The following is a 17,116-nucleotide window of genomic DNA, read 5'->3' on the forward strand; positions in this document are numbered from 1 at the left end:
CCTAAGGGTCTGACCTGCTCCACGGAGAAGTCAGCACTACTTATCCTCCGCCCTGCACATCGTACGCAACGTTCAATGCCCACTGATGATCCCCAGATTGAGCTGCATCACGCAGGAAGAACCATACCTACTGTAAACTCAATTCGAATCCTGGGTTTAAATATCCACGCCACAGGAAGTAACACGGAAATCATAAAGGCATTGGATAAGCAAACTACACAGACCATCCATCCGCCTTATCTCTCACATAACCAACCGAAAAGGGGGGATCAAAGAAGAAAGCATCATAAAACTCGTCCAGGCTTTCATCATCAGCCGGATAATCTACGTCACCCCTTACCTTAATCTCAAGAAGGGGGAAAAAGAAAAAATCAACAGTATGATTAAAAGGGCATATAAACGAGCTATTGGACTGCCAATGTCAACCCCAAACGACAGGTTCGATGCTTTGGGCCTTCACAACAGCATCGACGAGCTGATAGAGGCGCAGCAAATCTCACAATTTGAAAGGCTCTCCAAAACTCCTACAGGGAGACAAATTCTAAAAGAACTTTGCATTCCCTATGGATCGACACAAGCCGAAGAAGTTGACGTACCCACCACGCTACGAGAGCTTATACGCACAACTCCACTACCCTTAAACATGGATCCGACATATAATAAGGCCAGGAGAATGGCAAGAGCACAAGCTCTCACAAAACAATACGGCAACAACCCCGAAACAGTATTTGTAGACGCAGTGGGCTATCCCGACAGCAAAGGCATGGCTGTGGTGGTAGTGGACCACAAAGGACAAACGCTCTCCTCGGCGACAGTTCTCACAAAGAATACTACATCTTCAGAACAAGCAGCTATCACTCTTGCGATCACCGCAACACAAGCCAGATACATAATCAGCGACTCGAAGACAGCCATACGTAGCTACAGCAAAGGGCGGATATCCCAAGTCGCCGCAAGAATGCTTCAACAGCTGCGAGCACCAAATTACCGGTCAACGAAACTTATATAGACTCCTGCACACGAAGGGTTACAGGGCAACGAACAAGCCCACACAGCTGCTTGCAAGATCGTCACCCGAGCAGCAGTTAACCCCCCCCCCCCCCCGCAGTGGCAACAGAGCACTCAGAGAAATTCGACAGCGTCAACTAGTACAAAGAGATAACAAATTACTACAAACACAGCAGGTGCGAATTTCCAGCCGCCCACCACACACTCAACGCTGCGCAGGCCAAAGCATGGAGGCAACTTCAAACCAATACCTACCTGAACCCGCTGGCCTATAGTCACTTCCATCCAGAGACCTTCTCGGATAAGTGCAAACACTGCGGCCACCGCGCAGACCTCACACACATTATGTGGAAATGCCAAAGAAAACCACGGAGCAAGACCCCTCTACCCCCCATAGATATCAAACAGCTAGAGCACTGGGAAACCCTGCTGCGCAGCTCTGATCCTCTAACGCAGCTACGCCTTGTCCAGATGGCCGAAGAAGCCGCCAGGGACTAAGATCTTCTGGCTGACTAACGCTTCAAAGAGAGTCCAAGCTCTCTACTTCTGGGCGAATAAAGTTTTTTTTTTCTCTCTCTCTCCTCAAAGCAATGAAATTGCAATAACTGAACACAGCTATTATAATTAGGATATTGTTACTATTATCTGAACAGACTAAGTTACATATGGTTATTGGTGGAATATGCATTTTTCTTGCAGTACCTGTCACAAGAGAAACTAAGAGATGCCACAGGTCCTAGCGGAGCTTGGATATGAATGCGCCTGAAATATAAGCAGACGATATAAGTCTGGTTTTCCCACTTCACTTCTGCTTTTCCCTTTAGTCATGCAGACAGCATTATTTTGCTGCATTTATGTTCTTTCCTGCCTTCTAACTTGTTTAAAGAAATTGTTATCCGAAAAATCCTGAGCTCTGTTTCGAACCTTGGTCCTTCAAACAGTTTCTATTCCACAGCGCGCACTCCATACCACCGAGCCACGTTTATTTGTCAAGTTTTTGCTGTGGAATACTTCCATAGCTTCAACTGGACTGCACGCTATGTATGAAACCATAGTTTTTTTTCTTTGTCACTTAAATACTGTATTTCTTCACTCCGGCTATTTTGTCACAGTGGATTGGCAGTGCGTCAGTGCCACGGTTGTTATAAAGTGGGTCAGTTTTAACACTTACAAACCAAGTTATGAGCGAAAGGTCTGTTTGGCTTGGTTTTGCGAAGAGTAAGCACACAGCATTCAACGAAAGTTAGCACGCCTTCAACACTTGCACTCCGGTGCCAGCGAGCCATTTAAAGGGAAACTGAGCGACCAAGCGCCGGCGAAGCAGCCGTTAAACCTGAACGGTGAGGCTCCGTGCGAACGCAGCAGAGACGCCTCTCCGCAGCGGATCACATGACGTGACGTACACCTGCCAAACCTGCGCTCGGGCGGCTCAAGGTCGTGGCAATATGCGATACAGCTTTCGCACCAAAGAGAAACACCGTTCCTCTCACGCTCTCCGCTGTCAGCGCCCGTACGTCAGCGGTGACGGCGGAAGGCGAAGCAGCACATAGACGTTACACCCACCGGAGATGACGATGCAGGTGTCGCGCGACTTGCGCTTCATCTCCTTGTAGGCGGCGTCGGCGATGGCGAACACGTGCGGCGGCCGCTCGAAGATCTCGCGGCCCCGGTAGTCGGCCACCTGCTCGGGCCCGTAGATGTTGAGCGTCCGGTACGGGTTGACCGACACGCACACCTCGCCGATGTACGTGTACACGCGGCCGCCATTGAACCTGCACGCACAGGGAAGATTCGGGCGTTACGCACTCGCCAGCGCTCACATCGCTGGGAATTAAGACCCGGTAAAAAGCGGGCCTTAGTCGATCCCCGACACGCAGCGATTGCTCGTTGCACCAACATTGACGGCACGTACTAACAACGTTGCTGCGCAATTCCGTTCTTTAACGGGCCCGGGACAGATCCTTCTTGGGCCACCTACAGAAACGTACCGTATTTTTTCGCGCGTATAACCCAGCCATGTATATAATTCGCCCCCCCCCCCCCTTTCAGCCCGCCTGAAAAAAAAAATCCTCGCGTAGTGCCCGCACATTTCATACAGGAAAGCCTGCACCAAAGCAACACGTCACATACTATGTAGACAGAAAAAGCGTATATTTACCAAGTAGAATACACTGACTGCAAGGCGAAAGTCACAATTCAGTCAGTGTTACTGCTCTCGCAAGAGCTACCCCTTGAGCCACAGTCCTCACTGTTGTACAGTCATTTTCACGGCACAACGTGCAATGCAGCTTCACCGCACAACCCGCATCGCCGTGAAGCTACACTAAAGGAAAAATCCCGTGTATTACTGGCACCCCTACGTTGCCACAGAAATTTCGAATTTTTGGCGCGGGTTATACGCGCGAAAATACGGTACATACATACAAGCTCGTTTGAGTTTATTGCATGTGTTTACATGGCAGTAACCAAGAAAACAAGCAAGGAAATTCGTGTTTTTTGTTGTTGTTGTTGTTGTGTTCTCTTGTTGCACTAGACTACAGCGAGTTCAAAGTAGAACGGGTCTGATACGGTGCCCCCCAGTTCACACCTATATTCACTGTGAGTGCCATGGAAACAATCCGCTCAGGTGAAACTTTGCGGACAATGGCGAATAGGCACATATTTGAGCGTGAAGGCGCGCGGCTTCTTTCAGAACTCATTTTTGATCCGCAGTAACTCGTTTTCTTGAATATGCAATTTTAGATTAACCCGCAATTGAATGCTAACAGTGCCTGTGGCAATGCGAAACAATGGGAGGAACGTTTATGAGGCATATAACGCATCAAAAGCAAGGGTGTCTCATCCAAGTAAACATCTTCCATGCTCGGGGATTCATTTCCAATTCAATCATTGTTTGAACAGAAAGAAAACCTGTCCGTGTGTGAGAAAGTGATCAGGAAAGTAGTTGTTAATATCTCATTAACTTCCCCCTACTCTTTTTTCAACAGCGGAGCTGTTGTTACGGGCCGTAAGTTCGCCGTTGCAGGAAAAATACCAAGAAAACGCGGAGCGCTCGTGAGCGCGTGCCTCGCGGCGGCCGCCGAGTCCACAGCTCACGCAGTGGCTTTAGCAAAAAAAAAAAAAAGGAAAAGAAAACTCAAGCGCTGTCGTCAAGCGGTATCGCGCATGCAATGCTTAGCATGAGGAAGACAATTTCGATGGGTAAGATGATCAGGGCCCGGTTTATCCACAATTTCGATTTTTGGGGAAAGGGGGGGGGGGGGGGTGTATAAATTCCTGGGCAGGGTGCTCGTGGCTGTGGAATCTTTTTTTTTTTTTTTTGGGGGGGGGGGGGGTCGAAATCCTTCTTGGGGTGTTGGGGTGGGTATATAAATCCCTGACGGTGACTAGTATGGTAGCTACTATACTAGCACAGTGCCAAGCAACGACGGAACATGTAAATAAACAATTCCAAACTTGTTCAAATGCGTGGTGACGTGTCCTTCAGTGCTCTATTATAAATTAAATCCTGCAGCTTCGCTATGGTAAAGCCTTGCGTGACTTAGTGCAAGCTTCGTCAGTTGAGCTGGTAAAAGTCTACAAGGCTGAGGATCACTTCGCATCCACCACTCGCCGCGAAGACGACGACGACCTCTTCGATATATATGGCGACGATTACTAGCACCTCAACAACGCAAATATAAACAATGATGCTGAATTGATTGATTGATCGTAGAGTTTAACGCGCCGATGCAACGCAGGCGATGAGGCGCGCCGTAGTGGAGGGCTCCCGATTAATTTTGACCACCTGGGGATCTTGAACTTGCGCCGAAATCCCGTACACACACGGGCGTTTTTGCTTTTCGCCTCAATCAGAAAAGCGGCCGACAATGATGCTGAAACTTAACCATGCATCCGGCAGTGTTCACCTACAACAGCTTCACCATTCAAGTCTTGAGCGTGAATGCAACTTTCCCCGACTTTTTTTTTTTTTTTTTTGTGGTATTCAGCTTGCAACAACGAAGTTCACAGCTTCTGATTCACTACCCGCCCCCCCCCCCCCCCCCCCTAAAAAAAAAAAAAAAAAAAAGCAGCGATTTCTGCGCCCTAGCAGAACCCCAACCCAACAAGAGACAAACATTGTCCGTGCTTCGTTTAACGCCTTTAAATAAGTTGAACGCGGATTTAGTAATTTTCCAAAAGAGTTTAATTACTCAGCAAGGCAGACTTGCGGCTTATATCGCATTCAATACGCCTTCTACTCCCTCCAGATTTAAACTGTCCGTCCACCGGGCTATCGAGAAACATGCGTATACAATTCTTTAGAGCGCAGCTGTATGAAACTGCTGTCAAACAACGTGAAAAACCGCAAACACGGTGCGTGATCACAGATAAAAAAGCTTTATTTTGAGGGCGGATATTGCATGTAACATATGCGCCAGTCCTGCAAAACGCACAACTCATTCATTTGGCGCGGGCGTGAGTGTGCGAGCGGTAATAAGCCGATCACCCGGCCCATCCTTTTTTTTATCGCTAGATCGTCTACATCCTTTGTTGCACGACGGGCCTAATCAACGCTCGCGTTACCTGTTCTGCAAAAATAGCGTTGGTGACCGACGTTCACTACGATGTGAACACAAGGAACCCACGATAACAACGATTATGAATAAGAATTAAGCCCGTCTGAATTTTAGCACTAGCTTGAAGCCGCATGCTTCCCAAACTATAGCTCCGTCTTTTAGAGCGGAAACTGTACTTCCGAGCAGCAAGCTAAACTCGCCTGCTCTCTCTGTCTTGTGGAGTTGTTTTCTTTCGACTGTGTGACTTACGGGGGGGACCAAACTACGAGGCAAAGAATGAACGGGCCGTGGTGGTATGATCTGTTTTGGGCTTTTTTTTTACTACTTTGCCTCTAACATTTTCTTCTGCCTTTTAAAAATAAATATTTGACACTGCTCACACCGCCAACAACAACATGGCGGTGGTGACGGAAAGAGCGGTCATGCACGCATGAAGGACATGCCCCAATATCCGCCCCACATTACAACCGCGCCCCGAAACAAACGATTATCACGGTGGCTACGCCGCCGAGTAAACGTAGAAATCCTCGTAAGACAACCACCCCGGCATGGACAAACAGTTCGCAGCCGATAGGAGAGAGTGCCATCATTCAGGGGAAATTAAGACCAGCGATTGAAGGCAGCCGTCATCCGCATGCCTAATGGTGCACGGAGTCGCTTACTTGCGGCCGCACTGTGCACAGTTACCCCACGTGATCCGTTGTTTCACTGTCTAACCCTCCGCGGTGCTGCTGAGCCCAAGGACGCAGGTTCGAACCCCGTCGCGGTGGCTGCTTTTCTACATCATCAGCGTACTCAGGTACACTGCAGGACGAAGGCCCCTCCCATTGACCTCCAACCGGTTTTGGGGGGCGAAGCTCCGCTTGCTCGGGCCCTGTCCCGTCCCTCGTTGCTGCTGTATACGACACGGCACATTAATGATGATGGTGGAAGGATCCCCCTAGGGATTGGCCATCCAAAGATTGGCCGAAGATGACAAAACGTTCAACGCGTTCCTTGCTACCCAACAAGGAGGAGAGGAAGAAGAGGTTGTCGTTCGTCGCCCGAGAGCTGAAGACACGTACCGGGGTACACGACACAAGACGCTCTGCAGAAGGCGACGGCCAAGGTGGCTAAAATGTCACACACCGACTTCGCCAACTTACCCATGGAGATTCTCATCGTCCCAAACAAGCCCTACATAATCACCACAAACATCGACGTCACGGGGCTTCCATTCTTGCGCCAAATGCGCCAATTTGCGCCAAGGCAGATTCTCTGCTCCAAACTGATATAAACACAAAATATTGCGCCAGTGTGCTCCAAAATGACTGCCTGCATTTTTTTTGTCAGTTACCGCCCCCTGGCGGGTGTACCAAAACAGCGCGAGAATGGCGGGCCTTGTATGCTTGTAGGCGTTGCTCTTCGGCGCCATTTGTCGCATTTGTCACAGGTACCACTCGGTACACGTGCGGCTGAGTATCGCGTTACTTGCATTGGCGGAACGGTTGCCCTGGGCGCTCCCTGGGACTCGCAGCTTGAAAAAGGACTGGACTCGTCAAAGGCAATGCTTGAAAGGGCCCAGGGGCTCATCAAGTCTGGTGTGACTTGATGAGCCCCTGATGACTTGATGAGGAACATGGATGATGTTGAATGTGGCCAGGTGCTACTGTCTAAAGCTAATTCTAGCCTTGCCGAGAACATGGCCAAGCTGACAGCTATCAATGAAGAATTGCAGCTCCAGAATGCGGTGCAGTGGGGTCATCAGTTTCATTTCAAATAAACAAGTTGTGATCATATTCTGACTGTGTTCAGTGTCCCAATTTTAGACATTTAATAGTTTTTCTTAAGGCAGCATTTCATTCTCGATGCAACGCATTGTTACTTGCGATTTCCCTCCCAAAAAAAACCCTCCTATATGTCTATACAATTCATAATTTATTGCTCCAAAGTGCTCCAAAACTTGTATTTGGCTGCTCCAAAAGTGATCCAAAACCTAAATATTTGTGCTCCAAAAATTGCTCCAAACTGCAATTAGTCAGTAGCACCCCTGACGTCGTCGACGGGCTTGTCAACGGAGCGGTGGAAGGCTTGACGTGTCGAGTCTTTATATGATGTGCGGGCGAATGTTTCACGGTTTTTTCCGATAAGCATTTTTGCTGCGCCCCTCTCATCATCATTCACTTCGTGGAGATGGCGGGATTTTTTTTTTTGTTTTGCTAACGGAGGCAAAAAGCAAAAACGCCCATGTGTTGGAGATTTCGGCGCACGCTAAGAACCCCAGGTGGCCAGGATTGTATGTATGTATGTATGTATGTATGTATGTATGTATGTATGTATGTATGTATGTATGTGTTTATGGCACAAGGGCATCGAGGCCAAGGAGCGCCATGTCAGAGCGAGTGGTCTTTCGGTCAGTACAATACAATTTGAGAGGACGTCAGGAGGCTAAAAATCATTGGTTTGGGGGTGTAAAAGGCCCTCAGTCTAAAATTACGCGAGGTAGGTAATAAGTTTTAAAAATCCAGTATCTTGAGTGTAAGTTGAAAGGTGATCCATGGGAAACAGGTTCATCTGCTAAAAATAGCGAAGGGCATGGCATACCCATAAATCTCGGGAAAGCGACGGCGTCTAGCGTTTTCAAATAGTGAACATTCAATTAAGATATAGAGAACTGAGAGCCATCCTCCACATCTGTTGCATACTGGTGGTTGTGTGCTTTTTAATAGGCAAGAACCATACGTGTGGCCAATTCTCAGTCTGCACATGGATATTTCAGTAAATCTGTTCCGTTTTTCTGTAGTATATTGACCCAACTATAGGAGTAATTTATTAATGATTTGTTCGGCCCATTCCTGTTGACATTGTTGCCGGAGTTTTCTTTGCAGAAGTGGCTTCACGACCTGGCATGGGAACTGCGATATGTCTAGGCCACATCGGAGTGCGGCCTTACCAGCCCATCCATCAGCAATTTGCTTCGCCAGAATTTCCCTGTGTCCAGACCCCCAGCAAACTATTATTTGGACGTTGTCAGAATGAGGCAACACTATCGATTTGATGAGATTATTTAGAACCATATTTCTACTAGCTCTCCCTGTCTTCAATGCTGTGACAACGCTCAAAGAGTCTGTGAAGACAACAACTGGACAGAATCAATCCGGAGCCCTCCAAAAGGCGCACCTCACAGCCCGGGTGTAGCATCGGCGCGTTACACCCCACAAACAATCGATTTCACTGTCTGGCAGATATTCAGGGGGCTTGGTTTCTCTACTGAGCAGTCATGGAGGAAAGAAAATTAGGCTTAGGAGAGTCCCCTCTAGCCATCAATTATTATTATTATTATTTTTTTTAACCTGTACCCAGGCTCCGCCTGTGCTGTATTTGTCATTTTCACTACTTCAATTTGTGTGTCTTGTCGCTTGTTTGTTTCTTACTATATGTTTCTTGTATTTTGTTTTCATGTAACTACCCGTGCGCCAGCACTCAGGCCTCTGGCTGTTCCTGGGCACGTAAATAAACATGATTGATTGATTGATTGATTGATTGATTGATTGATTGATTGATTGATTGATTGATTGATTGATTATTCAACGCCTGTATAACTTTCACTCCAGGGAACTCGATATTTTTCGCCGTCCCCTTCGGGGGTTTGTGGCCGTGCTGTTAGCCGTGGCGCGCTAACTTGATTTCGACTGACTGACTGTAGGGTTTAACGCGCCGACGCAACGCAGGCGATGAGGCGCGCCGTAGTGGAGGGCTCCGGATTAATTTTGACCACCTGGGGATCTTCAACGTGCGCCGAAATCTCGTATACACGGGCGGTTATGCTTTTCGCCTCCATCAGAGCAGCGGCCGCCGCGGCCGGGAATCGAACCCGCGACCTCGTGCTCAGCAGCGCAACGCCTTAGCCACTGAGCCACCGCGGCGGGTTAAACTCCATTTCGACAGTACTCGCGTTCTTCAATTATTTTCCTCGTGCGTGCGTTGTTTTCCCAGAGTTTGTTATTTGTTTTATGTACTATGCCACACTTCTGTAGTCGACTCTTCATACACATTTTTTAAGGGGCCCTGGCAGGCCACAGTAACAAATGTTATAGAAACTTGTCATTTTCTGTGAATAGTTCCAAATACTTCCGTTCTTTTGTTTCATACATTTCTGTGTAATTGATGCTTCATTCTATTATGGTTATTTTACGATGCGTTTTTGCAATGTACCATAACTTACAGTCTCTGTTAATCGTGTAATGTAGGTTGGATGCCGCTTTCAATTTTATTCTCTGTGTACTCCCAGTTTTTTATTGTCCTTCACTCACCCACCTTTTTTACTGGCTGTTTATGTGTCAGCCGCTGATGTACTTCGATTCGGCCTTTTTCCCCCCCTCTCAGTGCGCCAGCACGAAGGCTTCGGCTGTTCCTGGGCACTTTAATAAAGGTTGATTAATTGATTGATTGATTATCACTTTAAATTATTATTATTATTATTATTATTATTATTATTATTATTATACTCTTCACGATAAGAGCAATACAAAAAGAACTAGCCAACAGAACGACACAAATATTCCCCCCAGGAAACCGCGCGTGTGTAACCTCGTTAATTTTAACGGGGCCATGAAGGCAAAGCGCAACTTTGTCCAGTGTGAGAGAACTAGAGTTCCGTAACACAGGGTCCATTCGTTTCACCTGCACCACGTGAACCAGTGCAGGCGGTGCAGCACTTCGCCGTTCGTTCCAGTGGTGCAGCTCGCGGCACCTGAGCTGCACCACTGGAATGAACGACGAAGTGCTGCACCGCTTGCACTGGTGAACTGGTTCAAGAGGTGCAGGCTGAATCGAATACACGCCCACCGGCCAGCTCCATCCCGGCCACGGTCCCACCTCGCCAGTCCCACGAACAAGATCTCGTGACGTCATAGAGACGCCACCGGAAAGTGGCCGCGGAGTTGCCCCCGCTTCATCTGTTCTGCAGTTAATACCGCCATTATTGGTACAAAGTTCGAGCTAAAATTGATGTTGTTATCGCGACAATGCCGTCTTTTTAATGAACTCAACTCGTATTTCGTTGTCATGGATCCTTCAAAAGTCTCGCGTACTTTTCACGGAGTCGGTTTTGTGCCGCGATAACGTCAAATCCGTTCGCGGTAGAACCCAGACAATGGCATATGCCGTCGGCAGTCGCTAAAGGCGCTGAAGATCACCTTGGAAATCTGAAACAACGTCGAAATGCGCGATAAAGTTCCCAGCATGTTTTCTTCCCCGACTGAACGGCGGCGATGATGGCTCCTTGAGAGTGCAGACAACAATTACCTGCTGGAATGCAATAAGGGCAAAAAGTTCCGTTTTCTTCCAGAGACAAAGAAGAAAATAAGCATTGACCTCCAGGCACTCAACCTTAGCGCACCTGCCAAACCTTATCGGCCCGCATTTCTTATCTGTTCTGCAGGCAGAGTGGCTCCCTACTCTTCATCGCTCTTGCACCGCGCTCTGGCCGTATACACCTTATCGCTCTCCCCGGTCGACCGACCGATGCCTCAAACAACCAGGGTCAAACACGCCGATAACGATAGCGCCCGTGAACAATTTCGGGGGGTGTCGACAGGATTGGGTCCACTAGTCGCAATCCAACTCACGAACGCGGATCTGGTCACAGGTTGGCCCGTATCACACCAGGGACGGTATTCTCGAGTTTTGTCCCTTTTGCGTACATTTCAAAAGTGTCCCTTTTGGCGATCCCTGATTGGCTAAAAGCAAACAACCGGAAGTGACGTAACGCAAGCGCGGCAAACCTACTTCCAATTTTCCTTCATGCTGCCAACGTCCACTTCTTAACCGGAAGTACGTCACGATGAAAGGGACGCAAAAGGGACAGTTACGAGAATACCGCCCCAGCTTTCTGGCTACGTTCCGACCAAACCTGCGTATGCCGATGGGGCTGCGTAGAGTAAACATTTTCGTTTCCAGGGGTAGAGTAAAATGCTCCGTAGCTCTCAATCTAATGTAGCTATCTTGGAAAAAAAGATGGCCGCTAAGATTACTACCATTACGGCGAGTTACTAGTACTTAGTGTCATAATTAGTTCCCAGTGAAATTGTAAACGTTACGGACTCCACTTCTGATATCAATACATGGCTGTACAAGGAGGGTGTATGGTTACAAAAAAACGGCTGTAACACTTGTGTTAACAAAGCTTACATCCCCAAACAAAATTATATGCCGCTAAGAGGCCGAAGTTTGCTCAACATAACACGACAGCAAGAATTGTGTAAGGAAGTGCCTCTGCGTAAATTTAGATTGTTTTTTTTTTTTTTTTTTCATGGGCCGAAGCTACACCTGTAGGCTATAAGGCGAGCCAAAGTACAGGGCTATGGATTAATTTTGACTACGTACCTAGGGATATTTAGCGTGCGCCGAAATCTTGACGCGCACACGGGCATTTCTGCTGTTCGCTTTTATTAGATTAATCGATTATGAGGTTTAATCGCGCCGACGCTACACAGGCGATGAGGCGCGCCGTAGTGGAAGGTTCCGGATTAAATTGGACCACCTGGAGACATTTAGCGTGCGCGAAATTTTGATGTGCACACGAGCGTTTTTGATGTTCACCTTTATCAAAAAAGCGGCCGCCGCGGCTGGGAATCGAACCCGCGTCCTTTGGCTATGCAGCCCAAGTCACTTAAATTTCGTCGCGGGTGCACTTTGGCGTCGGTACGGGTGAAACGGAGGCCGAAATTCTACAGAAAAGCTAGAGCGGGCCTGTGGCTCGCAAACAGTTTCCACCGGGTACCGTTATACGGTGTTTCCCTTCTCGTTCAGAAGGCTATAGCTCCAAACAGTGCTTAGCCAAAAGACGCCACCACTTGCAGGTGTAGAGAAAGTACGTTTTCATTCAGGAGATGGCCTCTTTCTTGAGTCCTATAGAAAGGAGGTATATGGAAAGCTATGTCAGAGGTTCTTCGTTTCTCTGTTGCTTTTTTAGCCGTGCATTTATTTATTCGTCCTCAACTTTCCCCAACGAAGAGGAGTTATGAGGGACTGCCGACAGCAATGCCTGGGTCCCATGGCCCTACCCCGTACAAATGGACATGTAGTTAACTGGTTCCAGCGGGGTAGCTTATGTAACTGCCTCATAACAATTATTCGAAGAAGCCGCGCCTCCGAACAGTGCCCGCACCAGGAACCAACAGTGGTCATCCTCGATTTACCAGTCCTGGGACGATCCGCGGGCGGTCTGAGGACTGCGTTCGGACCTGAAGTCCCATAGGAATACATGGAAAATCGAGCGCCGGATCGCGTCTCGGGCAGTCCGCGGACGATACGGGACTGACAATCGATGAGGCCCAGTGTTTCCGATGCGCTTTCTGAGTCCAGCGTGCTAACTCAAGGAAGATATAATGCCTACTAAACTCCTGTGCGTTCAACGAACGCGCGGTGACGTCACTGCTCCATTGGCGTGTGACCAACACGCCAGGAAGGGATACTCACTTTAAACCACCTGGAATGGGCACACTGTCCTTTATTTTTATATTATCACTAATAGCAGAGCTGTTAAGCTTTCAGTTCCGCCGTATAGCGTTACCATAAAAAAAAATGCCAAGGAAGAATACCGAGCGCACGTGAGCTTGCGCTTCGTAAGTAGCGCCATGCGTCTGCCGCTCGACCTTCGAGAACACTGGCGTAATCTGGCGTGCTCTTTTCCTGGCCAGTTCACGTGCGTTCGCGCCTCAAGTGGGGAGCACAGACGCCGAGTTCGCGAAGCCGAGTTCGCGAAGCGCGTGCTAACGCGGTCCACTTTAAGAGAGGTATGAAAGGCTGCGGACAAAACGATCTGGGCCTGACATTCACGAAGATTTTTCAGCGGCTAGTTGGGAAATCAGTGTGAGGTGCAACAGCCGATATTCGGACGAAGGGAGAGGAGCCGCCAGCTCTGCTGTTTCTCCAACCTTGCATGACTAGTGCAAGGTGCGCCACTTCATTATTGCGTAAGAAATATACGAGGCATGTGGGCAAAATTTTCGCGTCGTAAGTCAAATAGCGGGCGACAGTTCAGCAAAGAACGAGAGAGTCGTCAAGGAGACGTTAGTCGAAGCGTGGTGCGCCACCCGGCTTGGGCCGACGCACCGGTTCGATGGTGGGACGTCTCGACGGGTCCCGTGACTCCCGCCCCAGCTTGTACAGTCCTACACCATCTTAGCTGAAGCAACGTTTTACCCACTTATCGTCTCCTCCTGCCTTGGAGTAGGTAATTTAGTCACTAAAATGGACAGTTGGGCTAGTTGGTGTTGATACATAGCGCCTAAATACAAGACGAAGAAGACACACACGACGGCGCTAATGACGGCGAAGAAGAAACTACGACTCTTCTTCGTCCTGTCTTAAGCGCTACTTACGATGTAATTTAGCAACAACTCTGAAATTTTAAGGGGTCGCTTATGTCCTTCACATTCGTTTGGACAGTTCTTCAGCAGAACTTTCGAGACACTCTACGCTCAAGCCTAATCTTAGCTTAGGCGTGCTTCAAAGAGCAACACACTGCCTCTCGTATTGCCATAGAAACCTTCCTTCCTGATTTCTAGTTTCTCTCTCCTAGAAGACTTCAGGTTTTTTTTTTTTTTCACCTCCATTTTCTGTGCCAACGTCGTCGTCCCTGATGCTTTAACTGTTGTGTATACACCACTTTCCTTACCGACAATCCGTACCGCTTGCTCAGCTGTCTGGTCCTCGGTCTTCACCGCGAGTCCAGCTCCTCATATACAGGAACTTAAACAATCTCGCTTAGGCGCCTTCACGATTAGGCATCGTGAAGACGCCTAACACCTTCACGGTGAGTTAGGCGCCCTCACTGGCCCGGACTGTTGACAACAATGTAGCCTCCACAGTGCTGCATGCAGCTTCTGAAATGAACTATAGATATTTTGCCGCGCCGCGTCGGAAAACGGATTGCTCGGACGGACATGTGTCTCCCGATTGACAGTGAAAACGGTGCAAAACGATTCAACTATGCCATCAACTGAGTCGATCCGTCACTGAGTGTCCCTACAACCAAGATATCGCCAAAAGTCAAGGAATAGAAACTGTGTAGTAAACGGTCAGAAAACACCATTTCTGGCCTGCATCGAGGTTCGGGATACTGGGACCACGTTGATGATGAAAATGTTTTGTAAGGGAAATATAACTGGACACGCTTTCTCCAAAACCGAAATATATTAACGAGGAAAAATGTTTGGAGAGAGAGCGAGACAGAGATGGAGAGAGAATTGATTAATAAAACCGAGGAAAGGCTTCGGAAAGGCTTTGAAGACATCCTCATTCCAGGGTGCCTTGAGCTCGGACGGTGTCGAGAGCTCTAGTGATCAGGAGCAGCTGACCTTTGAGACCGAAGATCTCCCGAAGCTCTGCGGAAAGTTTAGGGGTTCATGGTAGCTTTGTAGCTGCCGCCCACTACGTGCTTGATGGCCCGAAGTTCTCCGCAGAAGTGGCAAAACGGAGAAAAAATGTGTGGGATTGACCAAAGTGGTGCATATGCTGGAGGGGTGTGGGGAGACGTTCACCTTCAGGGCGCGGAAAAATCCTTCCTGCCCCATGCGTAGCGAATGGATTGTGTATAAACACAATAAGCGACGTCGCTTGTCCGGGTGTAATACACAAGAATCGCGCATCTGGATGTCCGGCCCGGAAGAGAGCCGACGATACGCGTCTGAGGAAGGAAGGACGGTAGACGGCACGCCGGCGGGATGGCGCTCCGGAGCAACAAGGTGTGGACACGTCCGCAGCAGTGGCTGCACTTCGGCGGGGAGTTCGTCGCTGTACACGACCGCTATTTTTGCCGACACAGAGAGTCTTTGAAGTGCCATGCAACCGCACGATAAATAGAGTCCCGCTCAAAACTTTGCCCCCAATACCACTTTCTCGGGACATAGTAACTGGTAAGGCCAGAAAACAGCTGCAAAATCTAGATAGTTCAAGGGCCAGATTACGAAGGGCAGCACAAGAGCTATCTCCAATTTCGCAAGTTGGTCAAAATTTACGAACACGCTCAGTTGACCTGTAGCGGTGGCAGAGTACAGCACCGGAAGAACGAACGTACCTCCGCAGCTACCTACGCAGCTACCTCGACAGCAGATTTCAATTCAACCTCGACACGGACACAGCTCCGACATCCGTCTTATTAAGTATGGAGTGCCGCAATGATCAATTTTAGGCCCTTTGTTATTTAATTTGTACATCAACGACTTAATTAATATCCCTTTAACAGGGGACATCGTTCTGTATGCTGATGATGCCAGTATATTCTTTTCTGGGGGGGAACCTTCAACAGCTTGAAATTATCTCTAACAATTATCTTCATGAGCTCAGTAAATGGCTTCATATAAGCAGACTCGCACTGAATACAAGCAAAACCAAATGCATGCTGTTTTATTCAAAAAAATTCCCGCGCCTTCCCGCGAGGGGAACACGAGTAAATGCAGAGCATTGGGGCCTCAGTACTGATTGAAGGCAGTGTTGCTTCCATCGCTTCTTCCGTGATGCTGGAGTAGCAGACACGAGTAAACGTGGGCACGAGCGTCAACCAAGGAAGGAAGGAGCAACGCAGTGACTGAAACACGAGCGACCGCTAGCCGCTATATTTGCAGCGCGCGCAGTAGAGGAAGAGCAGTACGGGGGGGAGAGCGCGCATGCGCAAGCAGCGCGCGCCCTTCCACGACCCACCGCGCTGCTATCACGCACCTGTTAGGCCGAGACCGCGACGGAGCGAACGGGCTGACTACGACGCATGCGCGCGCCAGCTGCTGTTGAGAGAGAGGAGGGAAGGAGGAGAGGCGCACCTGCTGCGGACGCGAAACTGTTGACACCGTCTGACGCAGGAACAGGCGAGGCTAAGAAATGCTCTGCATTTAAAACAAAATGGTAAGCTATGAAATACGGCTTCAGTGTTGCGGTACGGCACTACAGCACGTCAATAGCCACTCATTCTTAGGCGTAACATTCGACAAACACCTCTCCTGGACAAATCACATCAACAATATTCGTGTACGTAAGCACGATCGGTCAACATGCTACGCTGCCTTTATAGGTTTTTACCTGGTTGGTTTAGGGTGCAGTTATATTACTCTATTATACACTCACATTTTACATATTGTGTGCTGTTATGCGGTATTGGTAACAAATGTGATATTGATAATCTTTGTGTTGCAGCGCCGAGCCATTCGCTTACTAAACCAGTCAAACAAATACATTACTTCGGGGAATCTTATGATGCAGTACAATATACCAGATATAAAAGAAACCTTTTTGATCAAACTTGCTGTGTTTGTTTACAAGCAAGTCTCCTTAAACTACGATGTATCTTTAAAAATTCTTAAATAGAACTACTGGGTATTCGCTACGTCACACATATGTTGTTGTAGACAGGCCACGTACAAATTACGGCATGCAGATGATGGATTATTTGATAATGAAGCTTTGTAATGACTACCCTGATGTTATTTCAATTGCCAAGAGTTGCAGGAATGTTCGCAAATTCAAAAGTGCTGCTCGAATCCTGTTTCGTTCCGCGAATGAGCCATCTTTAC

At 48.3% G+C, this 17,116-nt stretch overlaps 1 protein-coding gene across 1 annotated transcript in view; it reads right to left on the minus strand.

Annotated features, from left to right (window-relative positions):
- LOC144172446 (unconventional myosin-Id-like) overlaps positions 1–17,116 on the minus strand; it is a 109,251-nt gene that overhangs the window by 52,836 nt on the left and 39,299 nt on the right. Inside the window, exon 2 of the mRNA XM_077701146.1 lies at positions 2,572–2,780. Within this exon, the coding sequence (XP_077557272.1) occupies positions 2,572–2,780 (209 nt within the window). The remainder of the gene's footprint in view (positions 1–2,571; positions 2,781–17,116) is intronic.

The sequence above is a fragment of the Haemaphysalis longicornis genome, unplaced genomic scaffold (genome assembly GCF_048455015.1).
Source record: "Haemaphysalis longicornis isolate Haplotype H1 unplaced genomic scaffold, Haemaphysalis longicornis Haplotype H1 scaffold_207, whole genome shotgun sequence".
Taxonomy (NCBI): Eukaryota; Metazoa; Arthropoda; class Arachnida; order Ixodida; family Ixodidae; genus Haemaphysalis; species Haemaphysalis longicornis.